The 26,263-nt window shown below is 35.8% G+C and overlaps 1 protein-coding gene across 4 annotated transcripts in view; it reads left to right on the top strand.

Annotated features, from left to right (window-relative positions):
- ci (transcriptional activator cubitus interruptus) overlaps nt 1-26,263 on the top strand; it is a 583,442-nt gene that overhangs the window by 537,670 nt on the left and 19,509 nt on the right. For 3 of the 4 annotated variants that reach the window (XM_081748738.1, XM_081748736.1, XM_081748735.1), the window contains 5 exons: nt 6,300-6,419; nt 18,832-19,017; nt 22,220-22,428; nt 23,058-23,312; nt 23,624-23,773. In XM_081748738.1, coding sequence (XP_081604864.1) covers nt 6,300-6,419; nt 18,832-19,017; nt 22,220-22,428; nt 23,058-23,312; nt 23,624-23,773 — 920 coding nt within the window. The remainder of the gene's footprint in view (nt 1-6,299; nt 6,420-18,831; nt 19,018-22,219; nt 22,429-23,057; nt 23,313-23,623; nt 23,774-26,263) is intronic. The other variant, XM_081748737.1, reaches the window with a different exon arrangement.

Genomic DNA, 26,263 nt, shown 5'->3' with positions numbered 1-26,263 from the left:
TTATAAATTATAGTATTCTTGCGTCAGTCACTTGCCGAACTAGTTAGCACCACTTTGGTTCTCCGCTATTATTTTCATTTTGATGCAAGGGCTGCTTTTTAAATATAGTTCAGTACTTGTGATCTTTCCTGCCCCATTTCCTTTTAGATTCTATCACAACTATTTCCAGTATTTCTTTCAAGTTTCACTAACATTTTCTGGTTAGGATTTCGTTCCGTTCCCATTTTATCTACTTTCTTCATTTTCTCCAGACCGACATTTCAAAATTTTGTAGTCGTTCTTCATCCGTAGTTCATCGATAGTGTTCACGTTTCTGTCTCGTACATTAGAATACTTCATACAGAAACATTTGAAGCTTGGGCGGGGGCACGGTCTGATAAACCAACTATGTTGGAGGCGAGATAGTGTGGTGGGGAACGGGCCATAACTTTGCCCTATAGTCTGTGCACCCAGGTACTGCACTGGATTCCAGCTCCAGTCGTGGTTGGAGCCTAGGTTAATACCGTGTGGTATTCTTTATAACCTCGTTATTGTATAAGGACACAAAAACAAAAGCTCAAACGAAATAATTTTATGAATATTTTCCGTAACAACCCACAAAATGTGATTTTCCTCCTTCTAAAAGTTTCTTTTACCATTCAAGGTACCTAAAACTGATCTGCCTGTTATGTTTCTTTCCTTCCGATTCCACATTTGGCAGCATTACTTCCTTCTTTACAACGTTCATTTCCATCCCACATTCTCCGCATGGAAATATAATGACTCAGTGGTAGAACGCTTATTCTAGGATTTCTAGTTCGAGCCAGGCCATGTTAGTTTGTGGTGGAAAACACTATGTCTATGAGCTTTATGGAGGTTCTCTTCTTTCCTATCATATTCTCCTTTCACCAATGGGTATAGCCGTGGGACATTAAATTACAGATTACCTATATCTTTTCAGTTTTTTTGTGAAGTTTTCTTAGATTTTACTAATTTTGTTTTAGATTTCGATATGAGAGCCATATCATCTGCAAAGGTAATACAACCATCGTTCTGGTGGAAGTTACTGAATCCAGAATATTAGTTTTGAAATATAACTGTTTTAACCCTTTGACTACCATTTTTTAAAATGTGAACATACTTTTATATGCATGACTCCTTTAATGTGGGATATTGCTGACATCTGTCCACAGTTTTGGAAACTAAACACAGTCCCCTGGTCACATCTGATGCGATGGGGGAACAACATGCATTTCTTTTAATTTTCTAAAAACAAATTCCCAACGATGTTTGAATTATTCGCATGGGACATATGTATCCCGTTGGTAGTCAAAGGTTTAAAGTTAGAAAACAATTACGTTATATTAATTAATTCCAGTACACGTTTTATTGTCTCTAATCTTATGTTACATTCTTACTCCTCCAATTTCACTGTGCTTGCGGCGCGGGCGTTCAGTTTGTTGTATTAGCGTACCCCCCCCCCCAAAAAAAAGGATTTGGTTACTTCTGCCAGAATGACTACACTTACTACCTACCTAACACCTCCATCCATAAACGAACTCTCTCAAGGCTCTAAGAATAGCATATGCGCTTTCCGCACGAGAGATCCGGTTCGAGTCCTGGAGGACTTACGTGGATCAGCTTTTCCCTAAGCACACTCGTACTCGTTTGAATTTCAGTGAATAATTTAAAAACAATGAATAGCATTTAAACAACTCAGAAAGTGAGGCAGATATTATGTGTAAAACGTTATTGCATCAACTAATAGTTGTTTTCAAGGTCTTTCGTATTGTCTATAAATTCGATTAGTGTATAAAATGGGAATGAGCTTACGAAGAGCAGTGCCGTAACTTGTGTGGGGAAGGAATCAACTGCCCCTCTATTTAAGCTCTCTGATCTTCGAAGATGACTCACTTCAAGAAAAAAAAATCTTTTACTTCCTACGACACAAACGAAAATGTGATTTGGCCCCATCTCAGCATAATGTCTATTATTACGGCCCCAGGAAGTAATATACAGTTCTTAAGGAGTTACGTTGTGTCATATATTGTCCCCTCAGTTTAACTAGTGAAGTATGGAATGGGCCCACCATACGATTTCCAAAATAACTGAAAAGAATTTAAGGTGCTACTACTGCCCCGTTGTCTAATTGATTGATTGATGGTGAAGAAAAGGAGACCACAGAAGCATGATTATTTGTCCCCGTCACGACGAATAAACAATGGAGATGTCAGGAGCATGATTATTTGTCTCCGTCACGATGAATAAGATGAAGCATAAGTATAATCTGGACCCTACTTCAGTAAAACGCGAACTGGGACTCCATTAAAAATGTTTATTAAGTTTCTAAGTTCTAGGGTGTTAAATTTCATATTTTATATTTTTCTAGAGGAGTCCAAAAATTAATGGTTGCCCTCCCAGGAAAAGTTCCCAGTTACGACACTGGCGAAGAGCTTTAAGCTGTAGATCCACGAACTATGTACTCTAGTCGCTGAAAAGGATGTTAATCAGTTATTCAAATTAATCAATGAATCGGCCATAAACCGTTTCTAAATCAACATACTAGGTATACTTTATGCCCTTTTCAAATAAACCTTCCATCGATAACTTTAAGTAAACGTATTTAGTCTCTTATATCCTTTAGGATGCACGGTGGCTCAGTGGTAAAGCAATTACTTCTGGTCCCTAGTTCGGTCCTCGGTCAAGTAAGTTTGTGGTAGACAACATCTGTCCGTGAGCTTTCTCAGGGTACTCCCGTTTCCTCCCACATCTCATTCCACTTATTCTTCCATCATCATTCACTTGTCTTAATCATCGTCTCATTTAGCCTAACGGACATAATCGTGGGAATTTAAACAAAGATTTCATTTCATTTTTTCATTTCTTATGTCTTTTGCTTTTCCTATTCTGAACCCAAATTGTTCCTCACTTCCACATTGTCCTGAAATTGTGTTTTGTTCAATATTCGCAGTATCACTTTCTCCGCATGTAATATATCTATCAATATACATCTTAACATACCCACAGATAATAAAAAGAAAGAAAGAAAGAAAAGAAAAGAAAAAAACTTTAAATCAAATGATGATTTAAAACAACATGATACAAAAATAGATGTTGTGTGCATCATAATTTTCACACAACAAATAGTTGCAACGTTTTTATTTATTTCTCCTGCCATCAGATTTTTGCCGAAGTCATTTCTTTTGCTCTTTAATCAAAAGAGCTGATCTTCTTTACTTGTTTACGTATGGAAATAACAAACTTGTCCAGAGTAATAACACATGCTGAAGAGGAAAAAATCATCATCTCAAGAATCAATCGAGACAAGAAAAAAAATAGTATTTGAAGATGAACTGAAAACAAATACATTGAGCATGTAAGAACAACGTATTAGAAATAATAAAAATAAAACGAGATCTAAAACCACAAAAAAAATACTACCTACCGATGTTAACGGCAGCTTAAAAAAAGTAGCGAAGAAAAACTTATTATGCGGACGCTATTAATTACCTACATGATCTCGAACATGGTGGCAGCCTAGTATTTTTGCCTCGTCATGTATAAGCAAGCGGTTTTGTTGTCTACCCTAGTGAGAGAAGTAATAATTATATAATGCCCGAGGGCCGAAAGTAAAATGAGCTATTGTTTGGGGCGTTGTTCCTTTTGAGATTCTCTTTCTTCTTCTTCGTCCTCTTTTTCTCTTTGCTGTTGTTGTTGTTTGAAGACTGCTTCTCTTGATAGACATGTCGAAGAAGACGTGTTCACCAACCCAAGTACCGCCTCTTCGCCAGCCGTGATACAGCTATCATGGAGAGAAGTTGTAGACAGAGGCCAGTTTTTAACATTTAATCCCTCAGAGCATGGCCTCTAACTCCATCGTTTATTTACGTGACAATCCAGAATGATGTGTGAAAAAAAGAAGAAAGGAAAACATTGTTGACCATAACCTTCTTTAAAAAGCATTGTTAGTACTCTTAAAAACATTGATTTTTTTAAAGGTTTAACAATTCGAGAGTGCCTTGAAGTTTAGTACCAAATTGGATGCGGCTACCAACCTTACCTTTTCATTATTTAAGCATTTCGTAAAATATTACGAGGAATCAAAGAGCATACATACTATTTTTGTAACTTTTAGTTTATTGTAGTGCTTTTATGTTATCTGAGTGGTTATCGTTAATGCATTTGTTTCGGGGACGCGGCATTCAATTCTGAGTGGAGGAACAGAGTATCCGGCGTTTCCTTATCATTAAAAGACTATTGAGAAGCTAAGTTAATTAAAAGCTAGGTAACACTGGTCCAAAGAACAACAAATATTTGTTAGAAGTCTATATGCCTACCGCATATCATTCAGCTGAACGCACTATATTCGAGTTAACCTGACCGCCTTACACAGCATGCATTTACACTTTTTCTTTCGAATCACTACTCGTACAAAAGTAAATTTTGGACATAAAGCGTCAAATAATGAAATAAATCTAAAGAGCATTGAGTATAAAATTACAAAACGTGTGTTAACATCAACATTACCTAACAAGGAAACACGTGCGAAAACTATAAACCGGATTCGAAACTATCAATCTTATCTAATTCCGTATCGCTGCCGATAGGCAACGCTAATATTGCCACTAGCTTGAAAGTAAAGCCAAGTTTTGCACATAAAAATAGGCCTATTTAAGTTTCTTGAGCAAAATGACCATCATTAAAATCACAACATTTAGGTGTCCCGAAAAATGTTCTCGGGCCAATTAGCGAAAAACCAGGAGTGTCTCGGTAAATCCGCGATGTCTGGTCAGTCTGTCCTATGACTGGATGAGAGAAGATGTCAAGATGCGAATAGATTCAGCATATGTTATGTTTATGCAATATAATTCATAAACCTGCTGTTTACCGATGTGTTTACTCAAATGCAATGACTTGACGATGTTACCTTGTAAAGATATTGCTTTTGTATTATTTATTATTTTTTTCCTAATTTCTCGACTGTGGCATAACTCCTCAACTCCTCATTTCTTATGTATACGATCAACTCAACTACGTAGTGTAAGAGGCTCTGATAAATGGAAGAAATGAAATGATTTTACATCTCGCAATTCATAAGTGTAGCCAAAACCTTTCATATCGGTTTGTATCAGCAATTCAGTACCGTAACTTCGATTTTTTTTTCTGGGAAGGCAAGCATTAACATTTGGGTCCCTTAGAAAAAGTTGTTTTGAGCCCTCCCGTAAAATTCGAAAATAAGCCCTTCTTTCCATCTTTCTCTTACACTTTGTGGGCTCCCCGGGCCTGCACTTCCCTGGGTCCGTTCCATACATGACAAATTAATTAAAGGAACAATATTGACAAATCTCAAAGCCATACGAATAAATATTATTTCTAGGACCCCTAATAGTAGGCATTTTTTACTGAAATGGGCTCACGACTCATTTTTGTTTTATTTATCTTTTGTGTACTATTTTGTTTATGTAATGTAATGAACTTGTTGGATGCTTCACTTATAATTTCATGTTCGTATCGTATATAGAGTAAGAAAATTTTGTCTTAAAGTGGCCTCCCTCAAACGGCGGAGAGCTTCCCTGGAGGGGCAGTTGCCCTCCCTGCCCTCCCACAAGTTATGGCCCTGGTTTGTATAAAGATTTAAAACAGAAATTTTCATATGGGTGACTTTAAATATAGTTAAAACAGGACTTTTATATGGTTGTTCACAAAGGTAATTAAAACATAAGTTTTCATATGGGGTGCACAAATATAATAAAATAACTTTTCATATGGGTATGGACGAAGGTAATAAAAGTCCACTCACCCTCTCACTACTGTTTAATATTCTTACATGCTTATGTTATTGGGTTTTAAGTGTATTAAAGATAAGATGAAATGTTATTTTAATGAACTGAAGAATTACGGAGAACAAAATTGTAGAATGCATAACAGTTGAAGAAAGAAAGAAAGGGAAAAAAATCAAATGTACTTTATTAGGTTCACATCTATTGCTGCGAATCAATTCTTTCTCAATATAAATTCTGTTTTGCATTATTTTCAGTTATTGTGAGTATTTTCGTAAAGAAACGGACTTTATATTACTTGAAATTATGGTTAAAATTAGTGAAACGTACAATATTACAGGTTTGTTCTTGTATAATCTTAAATGTATTGAATATCGCCCTAGAATGTCATATTTTGTCGATATAGCTTTTTTCTTTCTTTCTTAAATAAAATATTGTTATGTGTGCTTACGTTCCAGTACTATAGCGAATACTATAAATTTAAGTATTTTCAGTATTCAATAACACAAAAGTGTTAATATACTGATATTTTATTTTCAGGGTTGTCCTTACAGCCAGACTACCTCACGGGTTTATCGGGGGTTGGATCTCGAGGGTTAGGAGATATGCATCCTCCACCTTCTACAATAGGGAGTTCAGATTTTCCATTCTCTATCGACGGTAAGTTTCTGTTTTACATTTCTGCTTTTTGTTTATTTTTGCTTAGTTCAATCCCCAGTTGGAACTTTTATCGTAATTAGCCTATAGCAAACGCTCTTAGGACGTTAATCGATGAAATAATGAGTTAAAAGGGAACAGGAGTGGATACGGCTTCATGGGGCAGATTAAAATTTGTAATTTATTATAGTAATAATCGATTGCCTTATGGATTTTTTTTAATTGTTAATTCAGTGTGTTCCCGATTTCAATGATTTTTTTTTTTTTTTTTTTTTGCTTTTAATAACGTATGTAAACAGAGGTTAGACACACTGATTAAATCAACTCAAAAAGTTCGTTTTTCTAACATATTATAAATGTTTAATATGCGAGTTACACGACATACATCTAGTCTATAATCAAGTTCTTGGTAAATTCTTCCTAGTATGTCAGGATCAATATCGGCTACAGCTACAGTGATGCACTTACACAACTCAACCACAGTTGTAGCAAGTGGCGGCACAAATATGCTAAGTTTTGCATAGAAGTGCCGTTGAACTTGTACAACGGACTTAGTCGCATGAAAATCAAGCACACAGATCGCTCTGTGACGTGTAGAAGCCATATATTCCAGAAAAAGAAATATTGACAAGAGAAACTCATTATTCTTCTAATAATAAATTAACGAAATCGGAAACACCATTTTCACTCACCCGATATAATAAATTACAACCTTAATATACCCATGGATATCTGATTGGTAGAACTGCAGTAACGTATCTGTCGTTTACAATGACCTATTGTGCTATTTTTACGTGCTTTTCTATTATTACTCAACCGTGTCCTCAACTCCTTTATTTGAATCATTTCCCTGTCTTAGAATGATGAAATTTTGCACAGCGGAATAAATCGAGAGTGACAACACAATATTATATTGTTACTTTTATATATTTCTGTATATTTGTATATATTTTAAAGTTAAATCTCTTGCTTGATTTTAAAGATCGATATTAACCTTTTTCGTATGCAACCAGTGTTACTTCTGAGTAAAGCGAGATTATCTAGTACATAGGAGTTAACACAAATTCACAGGTTCGAACAAAATTTCTGTTTTCATGAGTTTCAGTAACACATTAGAAAACAGACAATATTAAAAAAAAAGAAAACATGCTTTCCTTAAAAATACAATTTAAAAACAAAATAAAAATCATACTAAAAGTTTAAAAAAATAATTCTGTCTTTTGTACTTTGAAAAGTCTATTTATGCATGACTAAAGAGAAAAACATGGGGGCGTTCGTATATACAACCACTTGGTTAACCTGAAAATTAAAGAATTTATAAATTGGAATGTATATGAAAGTAATCCGTATGTTTTCCTTTTCACTCATGCATCGAAGCTCTTAATACATATTACACTCCTACTTCCTCTTTGTGACGTATTTTTAAAATATACCATAAAATAGTACTTTTTACGATAACAAGATTTAACGAATCGCATTTTGTTATTTATATAATTATCTTTAATATTTCGTGTTCATCATAATTATTAAAGTAAATATAAAGACTATAATTCACACGTCGTCTTTTTTAAAAATATTTTATTTATTTCTTTTTTGTGAAAAAACAAAATTCTGGAGATCCGACAGCGCGATGGGCAATAATTGAGAACAGGTTTCTCGTAATGCAATCCACGTGCTCACCGCTCGTATTCTCCACCTACGCATCTCGTTTCAAAGAGCCATCAAGGGCTCTGGAATGGCCGGCCGTATCTGGTGAAATGATCAAGATCTTCTTCGCTGCAGACCACTGAGTTTTTTAAATGCTTTGCACATAACACTGATGACAGTCATCTTTTTCTGCGGGCCAAGAACTCGCTTTTCTAAAAGTCGTAAATGTTTACATACTAAGAGGTAACGCAATACCCACCAATTCACTCCCTTCGACTTCGCGAGACATTTCATTGCGAAGGATGGTTGCTGTTTTACTACCAATGTGTTGATGCTTTTCTACTCTGGCATTAGCATGGCCCTATATAAGCTCTTCTTTGACGCATTCCAGTGTCTATAAAGCTATCTTCTGTAAGAGTGACGTAACGATGTGCCAAGGAGGAAGAAAAAGAAGGCATCGAACGAAGCACAGAGAGAAAACATTGACCTTCGAGAATAGAACAGCCATTCTCTGGTTGTTTTTGCAGGCTAGTGAAGGCAACTTGTCATACTGCACGTATTTCGGATCATTTCGAGAATACAATATCTGAGTTGTGGACATTTCAAACTTCTTCCTTAATTACAAACTGTAATCTAATTGGCATTAACAAAAAACAAAAACAAACAAAAAAATCCAACATTAATTTTATATTATTGGTATCTTGATTTCAACCCTGACAGTGTCAAATAGTAGTTGTTACTATTCTGAATTAACGTTGAACTAACTTTTTACGGAATTAATCTGATATCCTACACTGCCACAAACAAGAAAAGTCAGAAGGTTTTATTGGAATAAAAATGAGGGAAGGCCAACATATGCCACACGGTCGCTATCCGGTATTTTATAAACTCTGCTCTGATAAACTGTTCTCTCTCGGAGCACAAAACCTAAGTTTGTTTCAAGATAGTTCGTAAATAATGTTAATCTGCAGGTTTATGTTTTACATAATCACGCTGTGCTAAATTAAAATTCAAGAAACAAAAACGGAATATAATTTAACCAGAATATTGTAAATATCACAATACCTGATGGCTACACTACTACATACTACTCACAAGAACACGTCTGACACTTCCAGAGCCATCACACGGTAAAATCAAAAGGACCGAGTATCACGTATGACATTTTGGACACGTATTCCTGGCGAAAATTTCATGTTTATTCGCTTTAATCTTTAGTTTATGAACATAAATGTAGCTATAACAATGGCATAGTCTAGACAAGATAAAAAGTAAAATAAGGACTAATGGTACGGTGAGGGAAAGCTGGCATCTGGCACACGTTGTCTTTGGTGGCTTTGTTCCCGAAGGTTCTGCAATAATAGATACAAAGTTAGAACTTATGATTTGCCATAATTACCTAATGTAATTATATCTAGACATGATAGGATGAGTTTCCAAATAAATAATAATAATAAAAAAAAGATTCAACATTAAATTACCGGCAACAGCGCGGTCAGAGACCTTGGTTGCCTAGAAACAGCGTGTGGAAAATACTGCAGTGATTGGTAAACCTTACACCTCTTCGTGTTGTTTATAGCACTTGCAGCTATCTGGACGTCAGATTTTGTTAAGCGAATAGTAGTAGTCTCGAAAGTGCATGAAATTTTATCGGAAATAGTTGAAATTTATATAGCAAGAGATTCGTATTAAGATCAAGGATGGTCTCCAATAGGTTTCCCGCCATGTTAGGACATGACCTTTGGGCACCTCTGGTTAACAGGAACATAGTTTTTAGTAGTGGTTAACAGGAACATAGCAGTCAATACGCCAGTGTACCGAGGTATCCTTTTCTTGTTATATGCTCGTTTTTAGTCTCTTGGAAGGTGGTCTTCTGATCTGTAGTATGAAAAGGCATTCGTGAGCTCCTGCTGTGAGTCTCAACTGAGACATACAGTCCGTAAAGTAGCACGAAACTTATTTATTGGTGTACGGCGAAAGGGAAACATACAGTGAATTAGACATAGCAAAGGTGTAATTCAAAAAATTCAAACAGGGTGATTATGACTTGCCAGAGAAAGACCTTGTGAAAAGATCTCCCATCTTCAACAGGGAGGCTGTACACCAAACTGTGGAGGCAATTTCGAGCACCAGCACCCGTATGTTGGTTGCCGAGGTGGGTACCTCAAAATCAACCATACAGAGAATATTGGCTATTGTTGACAAGGTATACACACGATGTCGAATTGTTCCAACGATCTTATTCTTGAGCACTCATAACCAAGTGTTGAAGTTGCAAAACACTGTTGGAGAATCCCGTAGATCAGCGTTTTTTTAAACGAAATGTGATGATAGACGAAACATGGGTTTACTATCGAACACCAGACACCAGTAATTGCTCTAGCTATCTATTGCGAAAAACAGAATTCTACAATTCACTTTCATTCAAAAGTTATCGTGTGCACTAACGGGCAAACGTAGATCACCATTACCCTCTAAGATGTAACAGATTGACTCCTTTAAGGAACTCGTCCGAAATAATCATTCTAGGTATCTATTTGCCGAAAAAAGAATATAAAAATTCGATTCCGTTCAAGAGTTACCGTGAGGATGGACGTACTAACATTGCAATATTATGTCTGCTGGCGTGATCCTAATAGACAAACAAAATCACAATGTGGAGCACACCAAAAAGATCAGTAGAAATTCCAATCCTTTGCTTCTTAATGAAGAATAACCAAAACATTACATGGTATTTTCCTCGTAGATTAGCATCATTGTGTTTTTGCCCTAAATTTAAATTTAAGATTAGTTGTCTATAAGTACTTTCTCTTCTGACTGAATAGACCTTTTTTGTCAGACAGCAAGAGCTACTGCTCTAATTTAAATCAGTAGATATTACTGAGGTAGCGTTGTGGCGGTAGCAAAGAAACACCTGAAAAGACCAAGTACTCGTCATCCATACTTTTTTTGCTGTAGCGCAGGAGGAATAGCAACCATTTTTCATCGAAGAGAAAGAAATTAGTGCTTGTTGTCTGGGTGGACGAGGGACGCTGAACTCTTGGCAGCTGATGTTGTGGAAATTGGCAAGGGCGACCACTCACGGGAAGCAAAATTTGGCAGAGCAGTCAGCGTTCTCATTCCCGTTCAGTTGAACTTCTTAAAACCACAACAGACAGGCTTGCAAAGAAAATATCCGATCGACGACATCAAGAACTCACACCATTAGTCATCAGTCATCAGACCAGCAGAAGTTGTTATCTCACACCTCATCCAAATTGCTCTATTTCCAAATATAAGGGCCTTGTTATGTTTGTCTCTCCAATCAATTATTCAAACGTGCATTTTCTTGTTTGTTTATTTACCAATGTAACACGCGCAGAAAGTCAATTCATGAATATGGAAACGTATTTTAATGTATTCTTATAAAAAATATGTAATTGGTTCAAACAAATTTTATTTTGAAATTGGTTCTTTTAATTAATATCACACGTAGTTGGCGCGTTACTACTTTCTACTCAATGAAATCTGTCGATTAATATGTGTATCATCTTTTCTTTATGCACTAATAATATTGTTTCATTATTTCTGCAACGGAGTTGCTTTGTGGCCAAGCCATTTAGAATTTTTGATACTCACTTTTCTATATTATTCTCAATCTTTCTCTATTCAATCAAACCGAAGGCCTCCTTCCCACATTGTTCCCTCCAAAAACTTTGTACATCGTGTATCTACTTTCTATGTAAGCGATGTATCCGGACCACTCTATATTTCTATGTCTTAATCTTATTATTCATTGGATAATCCGCTGTCTGAAGCTATGATGTAGCTCCGTATTGTATGACGTTCATTATGTAACTGTTTATTCGCTTTTTTTTTTCGAGCATAGTCCTCAATTTTTTTTTTCTTTTCAGAAAAGTTGCGAGTTAGGGTAAGTAGGTATGGTTTCCAGAAGGTGTTGTTCCGAGAGAGAGAAAGAGGGCACGATTCAAAGATAAGGAGCAATAAGGAAAATTTAAGTAACCCCTATAGATAGCCTAAAGAGTTGGAAGAACATATATTTGAATTATAAACATAAATAACTAATAAAGCACTACATACTCATAGTTCAGACAGTTTCAAAAGCAAACCTCCTCTTTGTCTAGAGTTGACAACTTCTCCGTATCATCTGTATTTAGCATAATAAACTTTCTTGCATCTCTCGATTTGATTTGATCCGAGATTTTATATCTTCCCTATTTTTTTTTTTTTAAGCAGCGAATTGACGATTTTGATTATAAAAATTCAGGTAAAAATCTTAATTGTTGACGTTTATTTTTCTTCTTTCTTTCTTTGTTACGTAGACAGTATTTTCGAAACATAACATACCTTGAGGTTTTCTAGAGACTTTGAATACTTTGCAATCACGAGCTTTCTTGTGTAATGAGATGTTTGAAACCTAGGGATTTTTAATTTATTCATAACAGCCGTAATTTCGTACTGAAGTCTTGTTTATTTTATTTATTTTTAAATTGGTGACCATATTTTATCAGTGGAAGTGAATAAACTTAAACTGCAAATTGCTTATTTCATATTATGGAAAGTTGTTTTGTGCTTCATTGAATTAAAAATATACCGTCCGTATGGCTGAGAAACTCGAATCCCTTGAAATGCTTTACACTGATAAAGAAGAAAGAACCAGTTCTTGAAAACTTGAAAAATTCATGCATTTATTGGGGAAACGTTTACTTAAATACTTACAATTCTTCCAAATGTGTATTTTAATTCCAAACTAGTACAGAGCAACTTTCCATTATGTGCGGTATTTACAGCGTAGGTTCAGTCATTCCTACTGACGATGACGGAGATCTGCCATTGAAACTGTATTAACTATAAGCATTAGCAGCGTTTTATTTAGTAAGTTTTTTGGTCTCTCTGGATACCATTTTCTCTAGAGATCCAAAACTAAAATTTCTATATCTATTTTGCTTCTTTATCTTAATGACTTGTCCCGTTCAATTGTATACAAAAATAGAAAATAACAATAAAATAGAGTATAAATAACCATTTAAAAAACTGATCAAAGCAAATACCTATATTTCAATACCTTGTGTCACAGTTTCAGCAACCTAATATTACTATCATTAATATAGTAATATTAAATTTTGGGATGTTTCGTCTCGAAAAGTGCGGTAAAAGCGCTGTCTTGTCTCGATAAGTGTATCTGTTTCTGTCGGAAGAGCTCTGTCTCGTCTCGTAATTCTGCACGAAAATGTTTGTCTGAGAGCAACACTAAAACCTCCATGAAACACGTTATAGGTGTCAGATAACGTGTCTGACAGTGTTCCTGATAATGTGTCTGATGAAGGTATCAGATAACGTGTCTGACAGTGTGCCTGATAATGTGTCTGACAGTGTGCGTGATAATGTGTCTGATGAAGATGTCTGAGAGCCAGAGCCGGCGCGAGGGGGGGTCGAGCCGTGCAATCGCCCAGGGCGGCAAGTCTAATGGGCGGCAAAATTTGAAAAGGGAAAGTATACTATCAAAATATAATGCTTCGTAATAGGCCCACATGGAGAAATAAAATTGTGTTCACCTGAGAATTTAATTGAACTTACTTCACTCACATTCGAGATAATATTCACTTAGGAAATTCGGAACATTCTCCTTCATTTTCATTATCAAACTACTAGCCACAGGTATCTCGTTCAATATATCCCTTGCAGTGGCGTAGATAAGATTTTTAGCTAGAGTGGATAGGACTATCAAGATTTCTTTTATATTCAGCAATGTTCTAACGCTCCACTTCAAGTATTCAAAAGGTACACTCTCACTTGAGGCAGGCCATTCTGGACTACAGCTTCTAGAGATATTTAGGTTCCAGCAGCGAGTTGTTAACTAATTTACTGAGCAAATGATAATAATCGTTCGTTTTGAACAAATTACATACAGTAATGGAGGATGCCTTGTAAAAAATTGTGAACACTTTTTTGGTTTCGTACCGGTAACAGACATCACCAGTCTAGGACTCACAGAAGTAATAATTAAACAGCTAAAGGAAATGAACATTCCTATCGAAGACATGAAGGGCCAAGGATATGACAATGGTTCCAATATGAAAGGCAAACATTCAGGTATTCAGAAGAGAATTTTGTAAATAAATTCCCGAGCCTTCTATGCTCGTTGCGGCAGTCATTCACTAAATCTTGTCTCAACGACGCAGCCAGAGCATCTCAGTACAACGTTTCATTTCTTGTATAGTTAAAAAAAGTTTATGACTACTTAGGAACATATTAGCAGTCTCTCTTTAAAACCATTAAGCACCATAAGGTGGGAGAGCCGAATTGGTGCTCTGACTCAACTTAGATATCAAATAGGGGAGGTTTATGATGCCTTACTTCAAATAAGTAACGACAATAGAACAGATAGAGTGGTCACCCACGATGCTATGTATAGCAAACTAGCTACGTGGTTACTTTCCTTTGCTCACTCGTTATTTGGTATGTCTTTATTATACATAAACATAGTAAGCAAAGGTTTCCAAAGCATTGATTCTCATGTGTTGGATGCAGTCAGGTTTCTTGAAAAAGTATTTAAGTACTTTGAAAGGAGAAGAAGTGATGCAAAGTTGCAATCTTACTTAGTTGATGCGATGGAGTTGACATCAGCCTTAGATATGGATGATCCACGGGTAGGTAATACAGTGCATATTCGAAGTCGAAAGATGAGACAGTTTCAGTACGAGGCAGAGGATGAAGCTATTGAAGATCCACAAACAAGATACAAGAGCGATTTTTATTACAAAGTTCTAGACGTGATTTTGTTAACTTAAGGTAAAGGTTTGAGCAACTTACACATCTCAGCGAGTATTTCGAGTTTCTTTACGATAAAGTACTCTTAAAGATATGCCACCTGAACCTTTGTCTGAAAAGTGTACTGAATTTGCCAGCATTTTAACACACGAATAATCTAAAGATATTAACTCCAGTGATTTGAAAGACGAACTGAAAGAAAAGTTATCCGTTTTAATTAAGCCTAAATGTTCACCAAAAGAGACTTTAAAATTAATTAAGGAACATGGCTTTGTTCCCAATGCCGGTGTTGCACTTTGGATTTTGTTAACCTTACCGCTAACAGTGGCAAGTGGAGAAAGTTTTTCGAAACTTAAGCTTATTAAAAACTACACGTTCTTTCATGTCTGAAACACGCTTGAGTAGTCTAGCAATGATATCAACAGTACACGAATTGGCTGCAACATTGGACTACGCGAATGTGATAAAGGAATTTGCTCATAACAAACAAGAGAAGTTTCTTTCAATTAAGGTGCTTTAAATTTATGTCTATCTATTGTGTTCTAGTACATTATAAGGTTTAGGCTAATCACTTAGTTTTGCTTTAATATCTGATTTACTATATTATCTTCATGGTGCACACTCTATTGGAAACACCTTTTGGTATAAAATAAACTTAAAATTAAAATTCTTAGTCCTGACTAAAGCATCCTTCTTTTATTTCATTTTTTGTATGTGCTGCTGTACATGACAGATATACAGCGAAATCAAGCATACTGAATATTGTGTCATGTATGGAGTCGTTTAAATATTATGTACGCATTTGAGAAAAATAGTTTTTTTTTTTTTTTAATTTCATACATGTTTTTAAATGAGGCATACTACTTTGTCGTGACACTTGAACGTCTTCTGTCCAAATAAAGTTTGCGGATTAAAGGGGCGGCATGTAAAAGTACCGCCCAGGGCGGCAAAACTCCTAGCGCCGGCCCTGCTGAGAGCGTGCCTGATAATGTGTCTAATGATGGTGTCAGATAACGTGTCTGACAGTGTGCCTGATAATGTGTCTGATGAAGATGTGAGATAACATGTCTGACATCATGCCTGATAATGTGTCAAATGAAGGTGTCAGATAACGTGTCTGACAGTGTGCCTGATAATGTGTTAGATAACGTGTCTGACAGTGTGCCTGATAATGTGTCAGATAACGTGTCTGACGGGGTGCCTGATATTCGTCTGATGAAGGTGTCAGATAACGTATCTGACAGTGTGCCTGATAATGTGTCTGATGAAGGTATCAGATAACGTGTCTGACAGTATGCGTGGCCCCGCGTAGCGTAGTCACTAACGCTCTCGCCTTCGGTGCGAGCTGTCCCGGGTTCGATTTCCGGCGGGGTCACTCGGTCGAAAAAGTGTAATACGCTTTTTCAGGCCAGCCACCCTGAATGAGGTTTTCCTGGGTTTTCCTCATTCACACCAGGCAAATGCCGGGGTGATACCTAACGTACAGGTCTCAGGCCGCCTCCTTCCTTCCCCAATCCTTTCTTCCTTCCCTTTCCCCGGATTGTGTGCTCGCCGAGGGACGTCATCCCTCAAATCGTGACGGACTAAATGGCCTTAGATGCCGAAAGCCCAGAAATCTAAATCCTAAATCCTAAGTCTGACAGTATGCCTGATAATATGTCTAATGAAGGTATCAGATAATATGTCTGACAGTGTTCCTGATGATGTGTCTGATGAAGGTGTCAGATAATGTATCTGACGGTGTGCCTGATATGTGTCTGGTGAAGGTGTCAGATAACGTGTCTGATAGTTTGCCTGATAATGTATCTGGTGAAGGGAATGACGTATTGCCAAAAGTTTAAATTTTATTAAAACATAGGTGCTTGCTTTCCTCAGATTTTATTTTCACTTAAGTTATACGTAGTTCTAAAGCTAGGTGGGTAGTATTAAGGTAAATCAACATCAAGTTTCGGAAAACACGTTAATCTATTACAAGCAAACTATTATGATACAAAATAACCAAACGTTTTCAAAATGTTTATGAATGAGTCATTTACCAGCTAATTGTGTGCCATACACTATGGAATTGAAGACCTGAAGTATATTAAGATCTAAGTGCCATTTGAACAGTTTTGAGATAATGATGTTTTTTGTCGAGAATTTGTGCCGTGCATATACACGTCACGTATTCTATTGCCAATGATCTGGACTACTACACACAGGTTTGGCGCTTAGATCTGAATGTACTTACTTAAACTGACTTGGTCTATAGACCATCATTCTAGTTGTAACTCGAAACTTCATAAAATAGCACTTAGATCGAAATTTACTTCAGGTCTTCAATTATAGATTTCCCTGTAATAATGATTATTTCGAAAACACTTATTACATGTTAAATAGAATTTAGTAAGTAGTTGACTTATATGTTTCAAAGTTTGATATTATTCTGTGCGGAATGAAATCCTTAGTTTGACTGGTGTCCCATAACCATACTTTGTATACTAAAATAAACAGATGTTACATGTGCATGTGAATTATGAAGAAAGAATTGGTGGAACTCAGTTATAAGAGGAATCGAAGTAGTTAACTAGAAAAGTCAAGAAATGATGATGTGCGTGACATGTATACATGACTTGGTATCGAACCGTCTATAAGGTGAACCCTTTTACACTGATCCATTACCCTCCTCTTAATATTACTTTCTTCTTCATTTACTTTGTAAGTTATAAGAAAATGCAGCGACATCCAATACGATTGAGTATAGTCAGGGCTAATATAGCCCACGAGGAGAGATCAAACGCTATCTTGTCGTGAAAAGATGTCGTCTAGTCTTGAAAAGTCTAACTTTCTATTAAAAGAGGTTTGTATCGTCTCGTGAGGAACACTAGTCAGAGCTGTCCCTGGGGCAAAGAATTATACCCTTCACGAAAGGTAACAAGTTTACTATTTCAAATTCATTTTTGAGATTACACGGTATAGAGATGACAAACCATCATTTTGTAAGTTTTTCTTTTTCTTTCTTTTCTTCTTTTTTCTTTCTTCTTTCTTTCTTTCTTTTTTCTTTCTTTTTTCTTTCTTTCTTTCTTTCTTTTTTTTTTTTAGAAACAAATTTATATGCTATTAATGTTGCGAAGCGTACCCATAGCGGGATTTCACTATCATTGGTATGAAAATGTCAAAGTTAGCATAAAATGTTTTTTCGTGCTATGCAAAGAAATTCTCACCTACACAATTAGTTCCGTAATCTACTTTCGCCCCTGGCACTACAAATCGACGGAACGCTTCTAGGTAGGCTATATGTCAGGTGTCTGCGGTGGGCAGTATCTCTTTAGAGCGAAAGATAGTATGCTCATTCACGTACTTGTTCACATATGTGGTCAGCTTAGGTATTGGCTATTATTTAATTATAATAAACCTACCACAAGGTGACCAGACGTCCCGTTTTAGCCGGGACAGTCCCCTATTTTCAACCGTTGTACCGTATTTTTCTGATTCTCAAACGGGACGCCTAAATGTCCCGTTTTTAAGCAAACATGTCCCAGGTGTCCTGTAATTATTACTCAAAATATAAATGGTCAATGCTAATTCTCACTCTTCCGTACCAAGACTCATTGGGAAGGTTCAGCCGTGCCTAGAACTTCTAAATATTGAAATGAGAATTGAGTGTTCTGTGGTTCGAGTGGGAATTCTGAGTGTTGAAGTAGTTAAAAGTATTGTTGGGTAATATTTAAGTTAGAAACGCTGTGTTATCATTCTTACTTATGTATTTTGTAAATTGAAAACACTGCTGAGTCCCAAAATGCATGTGAAGGTCACCTCCCGCCGATTCGTATGCGTCCCGTTTTTGAAACTAAAAGTTCTGGTCACCTTGACCTACCATCTCTTGAAGAAGTTTAATTTCAATATATTTTACTATATGTGGGAGATACTGCATGCCATATTCTATGAATTGATACTATTTACACGGTATATAAATTGAAACATCACATATTAACTCAAATGTTATCTTTTCTTTTAGGGTCGAGATTAACAAGTCCGAGGCCTAGTTTACGACAAAGTCGGAAACGAGCATTATCGTCCTCGCCGTATTCAGATTCCTTCGATATCAATTCAATGATTCGATTCTCACCTAATTCGCTAGTCTCCATCGTCAATGGATCTCGCAGCTCGAGCGCCAGTGGTTCCTATGGACATCTGTCGGCAGGTATGTGAACTACTTTGTCGCTATTATGTATATAAGTATATCAAAAGAATACCGCAGGGTTAGCTGAGTTCCGAAGGTAAAGGAACATGATAATTCAACCTGAAAAAGTGTATATAAGCATTAGTTAATTATTTATAATTGAAGAAAAAGTATGCTTTTTCTATGATTCGTGTAAAATTCTCTTTTCAACATATGATTAGTGTTAACGGAAATGCAGGTAAATGACACCTATGTTAATAATCGTGAGAAGGGTTTTTTTTTTTTTTTTTTTTTGTATTTGCAAACAAGTTTGTTTTACCTTTACAAAGAAATGACTTAATTAATGACTTCCTTCGTTTCAGCTGTGATAAAATTAGTTGTGAAGTTTCAACGCCTTCCATCTAATTTGTGTAAAAATCAAGTATATTGTAAGAACATTCCGAACAGGAATCTAATATCTGAAACATAATTTTTGTTTTTAGTACAAATATATTTTATTATTTCTATTTTTAAATGAGTGAAACATGAAGATAGGATATATAGGAATCTTTATAACATCAATAATAGTCCTGGATATTCGTAGTTCCTTTACCCAGTGACTCTATATCAGCTCGTAAACAGTATCAATAACATGAAAAAAAAAAAAATAATAAAGTTCTTGAAATTGTGCACAGTATAAAAGATGGATGAACTGAAGAATGTAGGCATATAGGTGATTAGCCTGAAAGATGTGGAAAACATAATACAAGGTATTTCAAAACAACATCGACAACGTCTGGGAGGTGATTCCTGACACCAAGATAAGACAAAAAGTAGAGACCTACCTGGGTGCACAAAAGCTTCGTTTCGGAGTTATAGGCTGCCGAACACATGACAAAATGAACTTTAAAGGTCCATAGCTCCAATACTATGGGATCTACCGTAGACGGGTCAAGACTACACTTAGGAACTTATATGTGGGCTATTCAAAAATACATGTTTCAGAATCCTAAGGTACTCACGCAACAATTTTTATAGAGGGAGTTTGGCTACGGACATATCATTTGATGTACTCACCAACTATCTCCATAAAAATGGTTGTGGAAGTACTGCTTGACCCGACTACGGTAGGTCTCATAGTATTGGAGCCATGAACCTTTAAAGTTCACTTTTCGATGTTTCCGGCAGCCTATAACTCCGAAAGGAAGCATTTCTGCACCCAGGTTGGTCTATACGTTTTGTCTTATCTTGGTGTCAGGAATCACCTCCCAAACGTTGTCGGCGTTGTTTTGAAACACCCTGCATATGAGATTGTAAATTGTCATAAGGTGTCATAAGGGATTATAATGATACTTAGCAGTTCTTTGGGATTTGGCGCCCATGTTCATTAAGTAATAGAATGAGATATTTCTTAACCATTTCTTGACAACATACCACTCTCATAATTTTTCAAGATAATGTGAGACCTACTATAATGCCCAATTTCATGTTTCTTTCTTCATAATATTTTTATTTTAGTTTGTATAGCTGAAATGCTCGTTCTTCACACACACACACACACACACACACACAAAAAAAAAAGTTCATAGAAAGTATTTGAAATAAACACTTCATTTCTCACCTTTAGGGTGTGTATTTGATTCAAAATGAAGTGATAAAGGCTCATCTCGACTCAAATGGTAACTATATTTTAGAACAATTATTTTCAAGAAAAGCAGCTGTTATTCTTCGTGAAACGTTTATAAACCCAGATCGACCCAAATGCTAACCATTTAAAAGAAAAAAGAAGTCCTTATATTTATCAAGTTACAAATGCAAAGTGAGAAATTAAAATTGTTCCTTTTAGAAGCGGAATTTTCGAAAATGCATGTACACATGCCAATTTCTTTTTAATAAGGAGTTTATATATCTAGATTTATATGCCTTATTTGAGGGGCTGGTAAGTTACTCCGATCTTAGCACATTTTTGAACCTGTCCGTTAGCAGGGGTGGATTAACCCATCTGGAAGCCCGGGGCTAGAAAAAAATATATGGCCTATACTGACCTCGTCTAATACATCTCTGTGAAAGTACAATAGGAAGGTTAAGGGATTACACGTAGTTCTACAACAACAAACAATGTTATGCATATTATACCTAATGGAACTTTCCAAATACATAAAAAACACACAAAGTTGCCCTATTATATAAATGTAATAAATAAATAAATAATAAAAAAAATGAGCACCTCAAAGTTTCGTTTCCTTGCTTTCGTCGTAGCAAAGTCGTCAATCACATCCTGGAAGTTAAAAGAACTGGTCAGCTCATGTTCAATTGATAACAAGGCGAGAGAGGAAATGCGTTCTTGTGGTATTTCAGCATGCAACTTGTTCTTGACAAGGTCTAGTTTGGAGACCCTGTCCACTTCGAGGCTCGGAAATGAAATGAAATCTTTGAGTTTTACGTCCCACGGTTATGCCGGTTAGGTTAAAGGAGACGGTGATGGTGAGTAATGAATGAAATGGTGGAATGAAGAACCCCGAGAAAACCCACGCACACAGTGTTTGTCCACCACAAAGTTCACTTGGCGGGGGCTGGGATCGAACTCGGGACCCCAAGCACCAGAGGTGAACGCTCTACCACTGAGCCACCGCGGCCCCCACTTCGAGACTCGGGTATACAGTCCCCTAAGTTCCTCCCTACCCTTAATCCGTCTCTGTCTGTTAGGATACACATTTTAATAAAAGTGATACGACAAACACCCAGCTGCACATACAATCATATATTCAGCTTTGTTTATAAGATTCTCTCTCCGTGGAAATTTGTATCTCCTTTCGTAGTAGTTATCTTGTTTAATATCGTATTGTTTTATATACAAAAATATGTAGATTAAAATCATTCTCTTGTGTAATTATTTGTGTTCTTTGTGTATTCTATGTAATTTGAAAACAATAGAAGTTTATGTGTGTAAGATGGGAAGGCTGTAGAGCCTTAACGTGGCACGTAAAATAAATAATTAATAAACAATGCGTAATATGGAAAATAATGTTGTTATACTTTAAACAGGTCTGACTGTGTGACAATTGAAATGTTTAATAGTTTGAAATTTGTAACCTGTTCATTGTTTTGGGTATCTTATATCTACAATTTTTTAAAGATGGTTTTGCTTTCTAACAACTGATTAAGAGGTTCTAAGTGAAAAAAAAAATCATAAAGACAATTTCAGTAATTTCTTTTCTTGTTCATTTGACTATGTTTATTGCAGGTGCACTTAGTCCAGCGTTAGGAATGCACCCTAGTGTTGCACCGCATTTGCAACAAATACAAGCCCATCTACTAAGAACTGGAAGTTTACCGGGATCACCGTTTCTTCCGCCTGCAGGACTGTTACATCAACCGGCAAGTCAGCAAAGCTTGTTCTCTTTACCTCCTGGTCAGCCACATTTAATTTCAAGTCTTCCAACGAAATCGGAGGTAACCATCTTTATTTTTCGATTCTTGCCATATTCATTTCTTTTATTTGCATGTGTTTAGAAAAAAGAAACCTTTTTATTGGTATGGTGCAGCCAGTTCTTGTAAACTTTCTTACGATGTCTAGCATTATAGGAAAACTTGAATATATAATATTAAAATAATAATAAAAAAAATACTATGAAAAATGCTTTTATATTTTTGGTTAAAAATAAATAAATAAAAATAAGCTGCAAATAATCAAATTCTCTAAATACATATAAGATTCTGTGGTACACTTGAAGAAAGTTGGGAATATGATTGAATCACTATGTTTAATCTTCTTCGTTGGTATCAACTATATTAGGTAATACAATATACCTGCAAAAGTAAACATATGTTTGTTAGTATGTTAAAAGTAGTCTAAACACTTTTCATGTTTGTTTTGTTTCGCTCAACAAGATGGCAAAAGCTACTGAAAATACAAGCTAATTATTGGTGCCAAAAAACACCCCATATTGTTTTTTGATACACAGTAGAACAATGAAACATTGTAGTAGAATATGATTATATCCGATGTCATGGATTTTTATTCTGTGCACGAGTCATTAAACGTATGCTGGTACTTAGATTCCAATCAAAGTATCATTTAGTTGTTTTTATTTCAGAGCGATGTTATGAAGAAGGACTCCCCAGCTCCTGTGTCAAGCACAGGAGATCCCGAGGACAATAGACGAGGAAGGATAAAGAGGGAACCTGCATCCACAACTTCCGGTGGTACTGCAGGTGACAAAGGAGGTGACCCTGGTGCTGACCCTATGAAAGATGAGCCAGGCGATTTCATTGAAACCAACTGCCATTGGAAAGACTGTGACAAGGAGTTCCCTACACAGGACGAACTTGTCAAGGTATAATAGATTGTAGTGATCTGGAAGTTTTAGATGTTGTAATGAATTCTATTTTGGATATTTGAGGATTAAACATTGTATCGTATGTACAGTGAATGGGGAATATTTTAAAACAAATTTTCATACAAAGTTAAAATGTGGGCCTAATTAATTGTTTACAAACCGTTTTGATAAAAATAAGGCATGTAAACTACATTGAAAATTACACGATTGAGCACAACGTCAAGAAACCATGTTATTGAAATAATAATAACAAAAAAGTTTCATAATATATTATATTTAATGTATTGTTATTTATCTTTTCTTTGTAGCATATAAACAACGACCACATTCATGCGAACAAAAAGTCCTTCATTTGCCGTTGGCAAGATTGTTCAAGAGAGGAGAAGCCATTTAAAGCTCAGTACATGTTGGTAGTTCATATGAGAAGGCATACAGGAGAAAAGCCTCATAAGTGCACGGTAAGTGACCCTTAGCAGGGTACCCGAAAACTAGAAGTCTACTTTCGACTTAACATTAGTTCATACAGACTAATTAGCAGTGCATATAAAAAGTCACTCCGCAGTAGATTATGGTGAAAGATACATAGAAACATGCGCGCCGACTACGTGGGTGGTCCGGGGCTCCGGTACCCACACAAATAATCATGTGGATGCGGTGCATTCACAAGATTTTTAGTTTGGACCCGGGTTTGAATCCGTTTCTCTTGTGTTTAAGTCAGCTGTGTTACTGTCTGAGCTAGGGCAGCCCCAACCTATCATTATAGTACCGGTATATTTTACTTTATCACAACACAGGCTTTTATGACAGTGTTCATAAAAGATTTTAACTAAAAATAAATCAATCAAAAATCGAGACTTCCCTGAAAACATATAGGCTAACACGTCCCGCCATTGATATGCACCTACATAAATTTTGGACAGTCAGTGCCGTTGCATAGAAACACTCCAATTCCATTATAATAAATATTGCAGATGCTTCATTTTAGCTTGCAGGCACAGGTCAATCCTCTAATACGTTTTACGAACACGATAAAGTAAAGATTGGTAATCAATAAATTGTATGTACCTTATATGTGTGAAGCGTTCCTCAGTACTTTTATAGTTTTAGTTCAATCTTGATATTGTTCAACGAATGCTGTTGAACCACTTTTCAGTGAATAGTGTTTCACGTGTCCTCAGTACTTATCACTCATTCGAAGCACGTGTTTAATGACAACAAGAACAATAAAAACTTTTTTCATTGTTAACATTGTAACACATACATGTAATAACTCAATACTCAACAGAACTCTGACCGAACTTTCACACAACAACTGGTTAGAATGTAACACGAACTGTCTTTAGTGTGTAGTATACGTCTCTGTTGAATTGAAAGTTAAAATCTAGCTTAATTTCTGTTTGTGTTAAACATTTGCATTACATAACATACATACGTATGCACAAGGAGAAAATTTCATTCGTTGAGCGACTTTTTGAATGCACTGTATATTTATTTACCGCTAAAGACTAGGCTAAATGTAGATTTAGAAAAAAAAAAACATAAATAAGAATAAATAGATAAGTAAAAATAAAAGCTAAGCTGCTTTTTAATGATTGTTTATGTCTTATGATTTCATATAAAATTTAGGATATAGTCAAATCAAATTGAACCTACCTTATAAGGTTTCACAGTACTGTGTGTTCTGTAAATATTACAGCAAAAATGCTGGATTCAATTGACAAGTACATGATACTCTCTTTCAATCAATATTATATTCTTTGATTGCAGGGGGCCGCGGTGGCTCAGTGGTAGAGCGTTCACCTCTGGTGCTTGGGGTCCCGGGTTCGATCCCAGCCCCCGCCAAGTAAACTTTGTGGTGGACAAACGCCGTGTGCGTGGGTTTTCTCGGGGTTCTCCCGTTTCCTCCCACTTTATTCTTTCCACCATTTCATTCATTACTCATTATCACCGTCTCCTTTAGCCTAACCGGCATAACCGTGGGACGTAAAACTCAAAGATTTCATTTCTTTGATTGCATAAACGCCAACGAAAGACATAAACAAAAATAATACCGTCCTTACCTCTTTTACGGGAGACAACTTGTTTAATGCATATGTTCGGTAATCATTTGAAGACAGTCGTAATTACTTAATATATAGGTTATAAGAACTAGTCGTCTCCAACAAAGAGAAAGAACAAAGTTACTAAATTCGCTTAGAATATATCACACTTAGCTTATTTCTGTGCACTAGAAAAGAAACGGGGGAAAAAATATAATTCAATAAGCGAATTTTGGCTTTAAATATTCCAACACTTTCTTTCTAAATAAATAAATAAATAATAATAAACATTAAATTACTTGCATATTGTTATACTGTTGCAAATAGAATAGAATTAATATAGAATTTTCTTCGTGAAGAAATATTTTAAGAAAACATGATATAACAGCATAAATATGTATTAAATAATACAATCGTAAGTTGGTGTGAGATAGAAAGATAAAAATGGGACATAATAGGGTAGAATATTAAATATGCAATTTCAGAAAGAATATATATGATATAGATCAATTATCTTTGATAAATACAAAGTGTAGAGGAATGCGTAATTACTTATAAAGTAATTACTTCATTTTCTCTAATGTATGTTAATTTTTTTCTCATTTGTAATATTGGAACACGTAGCTGCCTGTTCGTACGTGCATCACGTTCGTACGTGCAGTTAGTGTAGTTAGCTTGGTTAACTGAATATTCAAGTAAATTTTAGGAACAAGTCACGGAGGAAACTTTTAGTAAGTTAACTAGTATAGAATGCAGCATCGTCCATACCTAGTTAAAACAATTTCAGATAATCTTATTACTAGATTCATAGAGAAAACAGCGCATTATTATTATTATTATAGTAGTAGTAGCAATATTAATTTTGTGTATTTTATTTAAAATTTTTAACTTCTAATTTGTGATATGCTT

Source organism: Thermobia domestica, chromosome 2 (genome assembly GCF_964235325.1).
Source record: "Thermobia domestica chromosome 2, izTheDome1.hap1.1, whole genome shotgun sequence".
Taxonomy (NCBI): Eukaryota; Metazoa; Arthropoda; class Insecta; order Zygentoma; family Lepismatidae; genus Thermobia; species Thermobia domestica.
This window is presented reverse-complemented; position numbering and strand designations above follow the sequence as displayed.